This window comes from Phalacrocorax carbo, chromosome 2 (genome assembly GCF_963921805.1).
Source record: "Phalacrocorax carbo chromosome 2, bPhaCar2.1, whole genome shotgun sequence".
Lineage (NCBI taxonomy): Eukaryota > Metazoa > Chordata > Aves > Suliformes > Phalacrocoracidae > Phalacrocorax > Phalacrocorax carbo.
The window spans coordinates 1,293,303-1,304,838 of NC_087514.1; the positions used below are offsets into that span (position 1 = coordinate 1,293,303).

General features: G+C 56.8%; 2 protein-coding genes across 2 annotated transcripts; both read right to left on the minus strand.

The window, feature by feature from the left end:
• Positions 1-3,566: 3,566 nt before the first annotated feature.
• On the minus strand, positions 3,567-3,881 carry LOC135312235 (feather keratin 1-like). Its single transcript, XM_064445376.1, has one exon. The coding sequence runs from the start codon at positions 3,879-3,881 to the stop codon at positions 3,567-3,569; it is 315 nt and encodes a 104-aa protein (XP_064301446.1).
• Positions 3,882-10,576: 6,695 nt separating this feature from the next.
• On the minus strand, positions 10,577-10,891 carry LOC135312236 (feather keratin 1-like). The gene has a single exon (XM_064445377.1). The coding sequence runs from the start codon at positions 10,889-10,891 to the stop codon at positions 10,577-10,579; it is 315 nt and encodes a 104-aa protein (XP_064301447.1).
• Positions 10,892-11,536: the final 645 nt, after the last annotated feature.

An 11,536-nucleotide genomic window follows, 5' to 3' on the forward strand; every position in this document is an offset into this window, starting at 1 on the left:
GATGGTGGCGTGGGGATCCCCTGCAAGGGATCATCTGGGGACCCCATAGCAAGGTGAGGCCATGGGCTAGGGGCTCCCATGTAGGCGGAATGGGGACCATGCAGCCAGGCGGAGAGTGCAGCCCTAGTCCAGCATTGGGTCAGCTGAGGACCCCACAGCAAGGTGACCTGGGCACCTTGGTTGTCCAGGGTCCTGGCGCCAACTGGGGATGGGGACAGGAACACTGTGTGGGTGGTCCTGGCTCCACTTTGTGAGAGAAGATGTTGTGCCAAGGACTGGAGGTGGTTGGGCTGGGGACAACAGCAAGGGGGGATCATGAAAGGGGACCCCGCCCACGTGTCCCTGGCACCCTGCAGCATGTGCAAGAAGGGCAGGGTGCCTTCTTCATGTACATATTGATGACAATGTTTTAGTTATTAGATCATGGCATTTTCCCTCCACCTGACCCCTCCAAGTGCCCCAACTGCTTTGCCTGAGGCCTTTGGTTCGGTTGTCAGCAGCATTTCTAGTCATTCAGCCCCTCATTCAGCCCCCGCCCCTCCCAGCAGCGGTTCTGGGGGCCGTTTGGTGAAGATGTTTGATTTCTTGTGCCCGACGTGTTGATTTTGGGGTCCTGACAGGAGCCTTCTGGAAACTTCCAGGATCTGCTGCAGCAGCTGGCGCCTGTCAGCCGCCGCCCGATTGGCAGGCTGTTAGGCACCGCCGGTGGGCATGTTGTTAGCTGCGTCCTGATTGGCTGATGGCTGAGGGTGCTGAGGGAGCAGCTGGCTGTGGTGAGGGAAGGCTGCAGCGCGGGCGCCTGGCTGGTGAGCTCTGGGAGAGCTGGTGAGTCCCGTGGGAGGCCCAAGTATAGTGGGAGAGGCAGGCAGGCAGGGGATGCTTTCATGCCAAACCTTGAGGGGATGCTTGCATGGCAAAGGGTTGAGGAAGCAGAATAGGCTGCCTAGCCTGGACTAGAAGAGTCCACTTGGAAGGGACCTAGAGTGATCCTCTAGCCCAACTGCCTGACCACTTCAGGGCTGACCAAAAGTTAAAGCATGTTATTAAGGGCATTGTCCAAATGCCTCTTAAGCACTGACAGACTTGCGGCATCGACCACCTCTCTAGGAAGCCTGTCCGAGTGTTTGACCACCCTCCCAGGAATGTTTGCTAATGTCAATTCTGAAAGTCCCCTGATGCGGCTTTGAAGCATTCCCATCAGTCCTCTCACTGGGTGCCAGGGAGAAGAGCTCAGCACCTCCCCATGCCCCTCTCCTCCTCAGGAAGCTGTAGAGAGCAATGGGGTCCCCCCTCAACCTCCTGTTGTCCAAACAGAACCTCTGATGGAGGATGCGGGGACCTACTGGCCAGCCACCTGACCTCAGTACCGGGGAAGATTATGGAGCAGTTCATCCTGAGTGCGCTCACCAGGCATGTGCAGGACAACCAGGGATCAGGCCCAGCCAGCATGGCTTCATGGAAGCAGCCTCTTGCTGGCCCTACCTGGTCTCTTTCTTGACCAGGTGACCCGCCCAGTGGATGAGGGAGAGGCTGTGGATGTTATCTACCTGCACTTTGTTGAGGCCTTTGACCCTGTCTCCCACAGCATCCTCCTAGAGCAGCTGGAGGCTTATGGCTTAGACAGGTGGTCTCTTCACTGGGTAAAAAAGTGTCTGGATGGCCGAGCCCAGAGAGTTGTGGTGAATGGAACTGAATCCAGTTGGCGTCCAGTCACGAGCAGGGTTCCCCAGGGCTCTGTGTTGGGGCCAGGCTTGTTTAATATCTTTATCGATGATTTGGTTGAGAGGATTGCGTATGCCCTCAGTGAGTTTGCAGACGACACCAAGTTGGGTGGGAGTGTTGATCTGTTTGAGGGTGGGAAGGCTCTGCAGAAGATTCTGGACAGGCTGGATCACTGCGCCGAGGCCAACTGTATGAGCTTAACAAGGCCAAGTGCTGGGTCCTACACTTGGGTCACAAGAGCCGTATGAAACGCTCCAAGCTTGTGGAAGAGTGTCTGGAAAGCTGCGTGTCGGAGAAGGCCCTGGGGGTGCTGGCTGACAGCCGTCTGAGCATGAGCCAGCAGTGTGGCCGGGTGACCAAGAAGGCCAACATAATCTGGGCTTGTATGAGGAATAGTGTGTCCAGCAGGAGCAGGGCAGGGATGGTGCCCCTGTGCTGGGCCCTGGGGAGGCCCCACCTCGAATGCTGGGCTCAGGTTTGGGCTCTGTGGGACAAGAAGGACCTTGAGGTGCTGGAGCGTGTCCAGAGAAGGGCAACGGAGCTGGAGGAGTTTCTAGAGAACAAGTGTGCTGGGGAGTGGCTGAGGGAGCTGGCAGGGTTTAGCCTGGAGAAGAGGAGGCTGAGGGGTGACCTTATCGCCCTCTGCAACTGCCTGGAAGTGGCCTGTAGTGAAGTGGGCATTGGTCTCTATTGCTAGGGTACTAGCAATAGGACGAGAGGAAATGGCCTGAAGCTGCATCAGGGGAGGCTTAGATTGCATGTTAGGAAAAATGTATTACTGAAAGGGTGGTCAGGCATTGGAAGAGGCTGCCCAGAGAGGTGGTGGAGTCACCATCGCTGGAGGTGTTTAAAAAAAGTGTAGGCGTGGCACTTCAGGGCATGGTTTAGGAGGCCTGGGGGTGTTGGGTTGACAGTTGGAACTGGTGATCTTAGAGGTCTTTTCCAACCTTAATGATTCTATTCTAGAATTCCTTGAAGGGTTGCACACAAGAGGCTTGTGATGAGTGGCAGGACAAGAGGCCCACGGCACAAGTGGAATTCCATGGGCAAAGAAGGCAAGCCTTCTTCAGTGTGAGGGTGGTGAAAGAGTGGGAGAGGTGCTGGAGTCTCCATCCTTGGAGACAGTGGACACGTGAGTGGCCATGGTCCTGGACGACCTGCTCCAGCCAGCCCTTCTTGTAAAGTGCCTATGTCATGTTCCAGCAGCCCCCAGGTGCCAGTCTGTGCTGTTGCTGGTGGTGGTGTTCGTAGGAGAGGCCTTGTGGCCCTTTCTCACTCACGGTGATGACCTGTACAGACTTATCTTTGTGCCAGCTGGCACAATTCCTAGGACAGGTGTTGTGACCCTTCTCCACCCACCCCAAAGGCAACTTGAGGCCTGGTTTTGTGCTGGGTCAGGTTGGAGGAGCCTTGGGTGAAGAAGGGAAGAGGAGGCGTCTCGGGCTGGGATGAGGAGAACTTTATTGTTGGAAAAAAGAGAGTGAAAAGGCAGGAGCGCCAAGTGGAAGGGAAGCGGTCTGAGGTGCAGGTAATGTAACCATCAGCCGTAGTGCCGTGTGTGAGAGACATTTTGCCAGAGAAGCAAGATTTTCGAGCCTTGCACACCGGAGGTCCCCTCTGGTCCTTATCTTGTGAGCAAGTGATTGCATCGGTGAGTACTGGAGATAGCAGAAGGGGCTATGCAAAAAAGGGAGTAGGACAAGACGAGGAGGTGCGTGGGTCATGTAGCCAGGCAGGCTGGGTTGGCCCATTCCCTGCTTCCTTGCTTGGTGCCTTGAAAGGAGGAGCCGTGGAGGGCAGGTCCACGTGTCAGCAAGAGACCGGAAATGCTACGTGAAGGGTCCTTAGCAGGGGTAGCAGCCCCTTATGCCACCGTAGCAGCCCAGGCCTCCAAAGCCATAGCCGTAGCCGTAGCCGAAGCGGCCGGAGGAGACGGGCACTCCCTGGGAGCCGAGGATGTTGCCCACGGCAGCCGATGAGGAGGATCCGACGGCGGTGTTCTGTGGGAAGGAGCTGAGGATGGGTCCTGGCAGGGTGACCAGCACGGCGGGAGGCTGGATGACGACGCGGGAGTCCTCGCACTGCCTGACACAGGGCTCGTTGCAGCTGTTAGCCAGCGGGGTGGGTCCGCAGGGGCGGCAGAGGTCGTAGCAGGCCATGTGTGTGGTGTGGAGGGTCCCTGGAAGAGAGGGTGTTGAGAAAGCGTAGGGGCGTGGGGGTGCGAGGGTCAATGTTGCAGGAGGGCGAGGGAGCGTGGAGTTGTGGGGTGGGGCTGTGGGGAGCGTGGGTGTGGGGAGGCGTCAGGACTGCTGAGTCTGGGGGCAGAGCGTGCTGGAAGAGCCGGATGAGGTGGGTCAGGAGAAGAAGGGGAAGGGGGTTCAGACTCACCTTGTTGACGATGGAGGAGATGGTGTGAGGAGCGTGTGTGAGGGAGAGAGGTGCTGGGCCGGCTTTTATGCTGGTCCCTGAGGGGCGGGACATCCTTTGCGCATGACGGCGTTTTGCAGCAAGTGGCTGTTACGTGCCAGAGGCTGGGAGGTAATGAGGTGGGGTGTGGATTCCTTCCCGCAACACTCTCTTTTCCTTTCCTGTCCTCCTGAGGACGTGTCCTCTTGACCCTGGCGGCAGCTTTTAAGTGAGAGTAGGTATTTGGGAGGAATTGCATGGAAGGTGCGTGTCAGGGCATTTGACAGACATGACCAAAACATTGGAGAGTTGGAGTGTCATCAGGGATGTCATGCCATGGCACTTGTGTGATGTGGTTTGTGGGTGCGTTGTGAAGAGGGGGCCCCATTTCTTTGGAAGCCTGGAAGTCTGGTTTCTGAGGTGTGCTGGGCGTAAGCCACTGCCCCTTCCATGGCATTTGCTCCGTGCCAGCCTTGCTGCCAGATGTCTAAGGTGTGTTGAGGCCTGGCATTTCCCATTTTGTGTGCTCTGTGTGTGCCTTGGTGCCCCTCTTGCTTGTGAGGTTGTAGATGTGTCAACTGTGTTTACATTGCAAGGTTTTGGCAGTGTCCTGGGATGTGCAGTGTGGCTTCTGTGAGAAGCTGCTAGAAGCTTCCCCAATGGCCGATAGAGCCAATGCCAACTGGCAGGTATCCATCCACCTGTAGCCCCTGCGGAAGACTGTGGTGAGGCAGGCTGTTGCCCTGCAGCCCATGGAGATTTACAGTGGAGCAGAGATGCACCTTCATCCCCTGGGGGCCTCCTACCGGAGCAGGTGCATGTCCAATGGAGTCTGTGACCCCGTGGGAATGCCGTGCTGGAGCAGGCTCCTAGCAGGACCTGTGGCCCCGTGCAGAGAGGAGCTCACACGGGAGCAGGTTTGCTGGCAAAGCTTGCGAGCCTGTGGGGCATGTACGCTGGAGCACTCTCTTCCTGGAGGTCTGAGTCTCATGGAACGGATCCATACCGAAGCGGTTTGTGAAGAACTTGACACTGTGGGAAGGATCCACGTTGGAGAAGTTCATGGAGGACTGTCTTCATGGGAGGGACCCTGTGCTGGAGCAGGGCGAGCGTGTGAGGGGTCCTCTCACTGAGGTAGTAGGATCAGCAGAACCAACGTGTGATGAACTGACCACAACCCCCATTCCCCATCCCCCTGCGCTGCTCGGGGGAACATGTAGAGAAAATTGTGAGGAAGTTAATCTTACTGGCTGGACGGTAATGAGGTGGGGTGTGTATTCCTTCCTGCAACGCTCCCTTTTCTTGTCCTCCTCCTGAGGACGTGTGCTCTTGACCCTGGCGGCAGCTTTTAAGTGAGAGTAGGTATTTGGCAGGATTTGCATGGAATGTGCATGTCAGGGCATTTGAGAAACATGACCAAGGGATCATAGAGTTGTGGTATTGTCAGTGAGGTCATGCCATGGCACATTTGTGATGTAATTTGTTGGTGCGTTGTGAAGAGGGGTGCCCATTTCTTTGGAAGCCTGGGTGTCTGGTCGGGTTTTTGAGGTGTGCCGTGTGTTAAGTGTTGCAAAATCGATGGCATTTGCTCTCTGCCGGCCTTGCTGCCAGGTGACGAAGGTGTGTTTAGGCCTGGTGTTTCCCTTTTTGTGTGCTCTGTGTGTGCCTTGGTGCCCCTCTTGCTCGTGAGCTTGTAGATGTGTGAATTGTCTTTATATTGCAAGGTTTTGGCAGTGTCCTGGGGTCTGCAGGCAGATGTCCCTCTGCAGCCCATGGAGATTAACGGTGGAGCACATATGCACCTGCAGCCCCCGAGGGCCTCCTACCGGAGCAGGTGGATGCCCAATGGAGTCTGTGACCCCGTGGGAATGCCGTGCTGGAGCAGGCTCCTAGCTGGACCTGTGGCCCCATGCAGAGAGGAGCCCACGCTGGAGCAGGTTTGCTGGCAAAGCTTGTGACCCTGTGGGAGACCCACGCTGGAGCCCTCTCTTCCTGGGGGATGGCACCCTGTCAAAGGCACCTATGCTTGTGGCATTGTGAAGAACTTGACACTGTGGGAAGGATCCACGTTGGAGAAGTTCATGGAGGACTGTCTCCATGAGAGGGACCCTGTGCTGGAGAAAGGGAAGCATGTGAGGTGTCCTCCCACTGAGGTAGTAGGAGCAGCAGAACCACCGTGTGATGAACTGACCACAACCCCCATTCCCCATCCCCCTGCACTGCTTGGGGGAAGAGGTGGAGTAAATTAGGAGTAAAGTGAACCTTGGAAGAAGGGAGGGGTGGGGAAGGTGTTTTAGGTTTTGTCTATATTTGTCATTACTCTACTCTGACTTTTAGCAAAAAACTACATTAATTTCCCCAAGGCACGTCTGTTTTGCCCGTGATGGTAATTGCTGAGTGATCGCTCCCTGTCCTTGTGTTGAGTCAGGAGCCTTTTGTCGTCTTCAGTCCAGTTGAGGAAAGGGAGTGACAGAGCGTCTTGGTAGTCATCTGGTGTCCAGCCCCGGACATCCCCGCACTGAGGCCCATCTTCAGAGCTGAGCAGGGTGACAGGCTTGTTCGTGGGGCCGGTGCTCGGTGCCCCATGCTGTGCCTCAGGGTCCCCACAGTGAGGAGGATGGTGAGCGCAGTGCAGAGGGGTGGTGACTTGGGGTCCCCTGTAGAGGTGGTGCATGGCCCCTGAGGCAGGGAGGATGGTGGCCTGGAGACCACGTGCACTGTGGGACCCTGCAGCGCAGAGGGGATGGTGGCGTGGGGATCCCCTGCAAGGGATCATCTGGGGACCCCATAGCAAGGTGAGGCCATGGGCTAGGGGCTCCCATGTAGGCGGAATGGGGACCATGCAGCCAGGCGGAGAGTGCAGCCCTAGTCCAGCATTGGGTCAGCTGAGGACCCCACAGCAAGGTGACCTGGGCACCTTGGTTGTCCAGGGTCCTGGCGCCAACTGGGGATGGGGACAGGAACACTGTGTGGGTGGTCCTGGCTCCACTTTGTGAGAGAAGATGTTGTGCCAAGGACTGGAGGTGGTTGGGCTGGGGACAACAGCAAGGGGGGATCATGAAAGGGGACCCCGCCCACGTGTCCCTGGCACCCTGCAGCATGTGCAAGAAGGGCAGGGTGCCTTCTTGATGTACATATTGATGACAAATTTTTAGTTATTAGATCATGGCATTTTCCCTCCACCTGACCCCTCCAAGTGCCCCAGCTGCTTTTGCCTGAGGCCTTTGGTTCGGTTGTCAGCAGCATTTCTAGTCATTCAGCCCCTCATTCAGCCCCCGCCCCTCCCAGCAGCGGTTCTGGGGGCCGTTTGGTGAAGATGTTTGATTTCTTGTGCCCGACGTGTTGATTTTGGGGTCCTGACAGGAGCCTTCTGGAAACTTCCAGGATCTGCTGCAGCAGCTGGCGCCTGTCAGCCGCCGCCCGATTGGCAGGCTGTTCGGCACCCCCGGTGGGCATGTTGTTAGCTGCGTCCTGATTGGCTGATGGCTGAGGGTGCTGAGGGAGCAGCTGGCTGTGGTGAGGGAAGGCTGCAGCGCGGGCGCCTGGCTGGTGAGCTCTGGGAGAGCTGGTGAGTCCCGTGGGAGGCCCAAGTATAGTGGGAGGGGCAGGCAGGCAGGGGAGGCTGGTGAGCGACTGCCTTCGGGGTCTTGCTTTGGGGTGAGTGGCGAGGGGTGAGGCCATTTCTCTGCGCAGTGTTTGTGGGGCCAGAGTGGGATTAGACGCAGTGGAGGGCAAATGGGAGGCGTGCATGCTGCACCAGGCTGTGCACCTGAGAACCTCGTGGGGATGCTTGCATGGCAAAGGGTTGAGGAAGCAGAATAGGCTGCCTAGCCTGGACTAGAAGAGTCCACTTGGAAGGGACCTAGAGTGATCCTCTAGCCCAACTGCCTGACCACTTCAGGGCTGACCAAAAGTTAAAGCATGTTATTAAGGGCATTGTCCAAATGCCTCTTAAGCACTGACAGACTTGTGGCATTGACTGCCTCTCTAGGAAGCCTGTCCGAGTGTTTGACCACCCTCCCAGGAGTGTTTGCTAATGTCAATTCCGAAAGTCCCCTGATGTGGCTTTGAAGCATTCCCATCAGTCCTCTCACTGGGTGCCAGGGAGAAGAGCTCAGCACCTCCCCATGCCCCTCTCCTCCTCAGGAAGCTGTAGAGAGCAATGGGGTCCCCCCTCAGCCTCAAGTTCTCCAAACAGAACCTCTGAAGGAGGATGCGGGGAACTACTGGCCTGCCACCTGACCTCAGTACCGGGGAAGATCATGGAGCAGTTCATCCTGAGTGCGCTCACCAGGCATGTGCAGGACAACCAGGGATTAGGGCCTGCCAGCATGGCTTCATGGAAGCAGCCTCTTGCTGGCCCTACCTGGTCTCTTTCTTGACCAGGTGACCCGCCCAGTGGATGAGGGAGAGGCTGTGGATGTTACCTACCTGCACTTTGTTGAGGCCTTTGACCCTGTCTCCCACAGCATCCTCCTAGAGCAGCTGGAGGCTCATGGCTTAGACAGGTGGTCTCTTCACTGGGTAAAAATGTGTCTGGATGGCCGAGCCCAGAGAGTTGTGGTGAATGGAACTGAATCCAGTTGGCGTCCAGTCACGAGCAGGGTTCCCCAGGGCTCTGTGTTGGGGCCAGGCTTGTTTAATATCTTTATCAGTGATTTGGTTGAGAGGATTGCATACGCCCTCAGTGAGTTTGCAGACGACACCAAGTTGGGTGGGAGTGTTGATCTGTTTGAGGGTGGGAAGGCTCTGCAGAGGATTCTGGACAGGCTGGATCACTGCGCCGAGGCCAACTGTATGAGCTTAACAAGGCCAAGTGCTGGGTCCTACACTTGGGTCACAAGAGCCGTATGAAACGCTCCAAGCTTGTGGAAGAGTGTCTGGAAAGCTGCGTGTCGGAGAAGGCCCTGGGGGTGCTGGCTGACAGCCGTCTGAGCATGAGCCAGCAGTGTGGCCGGGTGACCAAGAAGGCCAACATAATCTGGGCTTGTATGAGGAATAGTGTGTCCAGCAGGAGCAGGGCAGGGATGGTGCCCCTGTGCTTGGCACTGGTGAGGCCCCACCTTGAATGCTGGGCTCAGGTTTGGGCTCTGTGGGACAAGAAGGACCTTGAGGTGCTGGAGTGTGTCCAGAGAAGGGCAACGGAGCTGGAGGAGTTTCTAGAGAACAAGTGTGCTGGGGAGTGGCTGAGGGAGCTGGCAGGGTTTAGCCTGGAGAAGAGGAGGCTGAGGGGTGACCTTATCGCCCTCTGCAACTGCCTGAAAGTGGCCTGTAGTGAAGTGGGCATTGGTCTCTATTGCTAGGGTACTAGCAATAGGACGAGAGGAAATGGCCTGAAGCTGCATCAGGGGAGGCTTAGATTGCATGTTAGGAAAAATGTATTACTGAAAGGGTGGTCAGGCATTGGAAGAGGCTGCCCAGAGAGGTGGTGGAGTCACCATCGCTGGAGGTGTTTAAAAAAAGTGTAGGCGTGGCACTTCAGGGCATGGTTTAGGAGGCCTGGGTGTGTTGGGTTGACAGTTGGAATTGGTGATCTTAGAGGTCTTTTCCAACCTTAATGATTCTATTCTAGAATTCCTTGAAGGGTTGCACACAAGAGGCTTGTGATGAGTGGCAGGACAAGGGGCCCACGGCACAAGTGGAATTCCACAGGCAAAGAAGGCAAGCCTTCTTCAGTGTGAGGGTGGTGAAAGAGTGGAAGAGGTACTGGAGTCTCCATCCTTGGAGATAGTGGACACGTGAGTGGCCGTGGTCCTGGACGACCTGCTCCAGCCAGCCCTTCTTGTAAAGTGCTTACTTATGTTCCAGCAGCCCCCAGGTGCCAGTCTGTGCTGTTGCTGGTGGTGGTGTTCGTAGGAGAGGCCTTGTGGCCCTTTCTCACTCACGGTGATGACCTGTACAGACTTATCTTTGTGCCAGCTGGCACAATTCCTAGGACAGGTGTTGTGACCCTTCTCCACCCACCCCAAAGGCAACTTGAGGCCTGGTTTTGTGCTGGGTCAGGTTGGAGGAGCCTTGGGTGAAGAAGGGAAGAGGAGGCGTCTCGGGCTGGGATGAGGAGAACTTTATTGTTGGAAAAAAGAGAGTGAAAAGGCAGGAGCGCCAAGTGGAAGGGAAGCGGTCTGAGGTGCAGGTAATGTAACCATCAGCCGTAGTGCCGTGTGTGAGAGACATTTTGCCAGAGAAGCAAGATTTTCGAGCCTTGCACACCGGAGATCCCCTCTGGTCCTTATCTTGTGAGCAAGTGATTGCATCGGTGAGTACTGGAGATAGCAGAAGGGGCGATGCAAAAAAGGGAGTAGGACAAGACGAGGAGGTGCGTGGGTCATGTAGCCAGGCAGGCTGGGTTGGCCCATTCCCTGCTTCCTTGCTTGGTGCCTTGAAAGGAGGAGCCGTGGAGGGCAGGTCCACGTGTCAGCAAGAGACTGGAGGTGCCACGTGGGGGCCCTTAGCAGGGGTAGCAGCCCCTTATGCCACCGTAGCAGCCCAGGCCTCCAAATCCATAGCCGTAGCCGTAGCCGAAGCGGCCGGAGGAGACGGGCACTCCCTGGGAGCCGAGGATGTTGCCCACAGCAGCCGAAGAGGAGGATCCGACGGCGGTGTTCTGTGGGAAGGAGCTGAGGATGGGTCCTGGCAGGGTGACCATCACGGTGGAGGGCTGGATGACGACGCGGGAGTCCTCGCACTGCCTGACACAGGGCTCGTTGCAGCTGTTAGCCAGCGGGGTGGGTCCGCAGGGGCGGCAGAGGTCGTAGCAGGCCATGTGTGTGGGCTGGAGGGTCCCTGGAAGAGAGGGTGTTGAGAAAGCGTAGGGGCGTGGGGGTGCGAGGGTCAATGTTGCAGGAGGGCGAGGGAGCGTGGAGTTGTGGGGTGGGGCTGTGGGGAGCGTGGGTGTGGGGAGGCGTCAGGACTGCTGAGTCTGGGGGCAGAGCGTGCTGGAAGAGCCGGACGAGGTGGGTCAGGAGAAGAAGGGGAAGGGGGTTCAGACTCACCTTGTTGACGATGGAGGAGAAGGTGTGAGGAGCGTGTGTGAGGGAGAGAGGTGCTGGGCCGGCTTTTATGCTGGTCCCTGAGGGGCGGGACAGCCTTTGCGCATGACGGCGTTTTGCAGCAAGTGGCTGTTACATGCCAGAGGCTGGGAGGTAATGAGGTGTGGTGTGGATTCCTTCCCGCAACACTCTCTTTTCCTTTCCTGTCCTCCTGAGGACGTGTCCTCTTGACCCTGGCGGCAGCTTTTAAGTGAGAGTAGGTATTTGGGAGGAATTGCATGGAAGGTGCGTGTCAGGGCATTTGACAGACATGACCAAAACATTGGAGAGTTGGAGTGTCATCAGGGATGTCATGCCATGGCACTTGTGTGATGTGGTTTGTGGGTGCGTTGTGAAGAGGTGGCCCCATTTCTTTGGAA

What these genes read in the sequence shown, in the direction of transcription:
- LOC135312236 (XM_064445377.1), bottom strand. Translation starts at nt 10,891, where the DNA reads ATGGCCTGCTACGACCTCTGCCGCCCCTGCGGACCCACCCCGCTGGCT.
- LOC135312235 (XM_064445376.1), bottom strand. Translation starts at nt 3,881, where the DNA reads ATGGCCTGCTACGACCTCTGCCGCCCCTGCGGACCCACCCCGCTGGCT.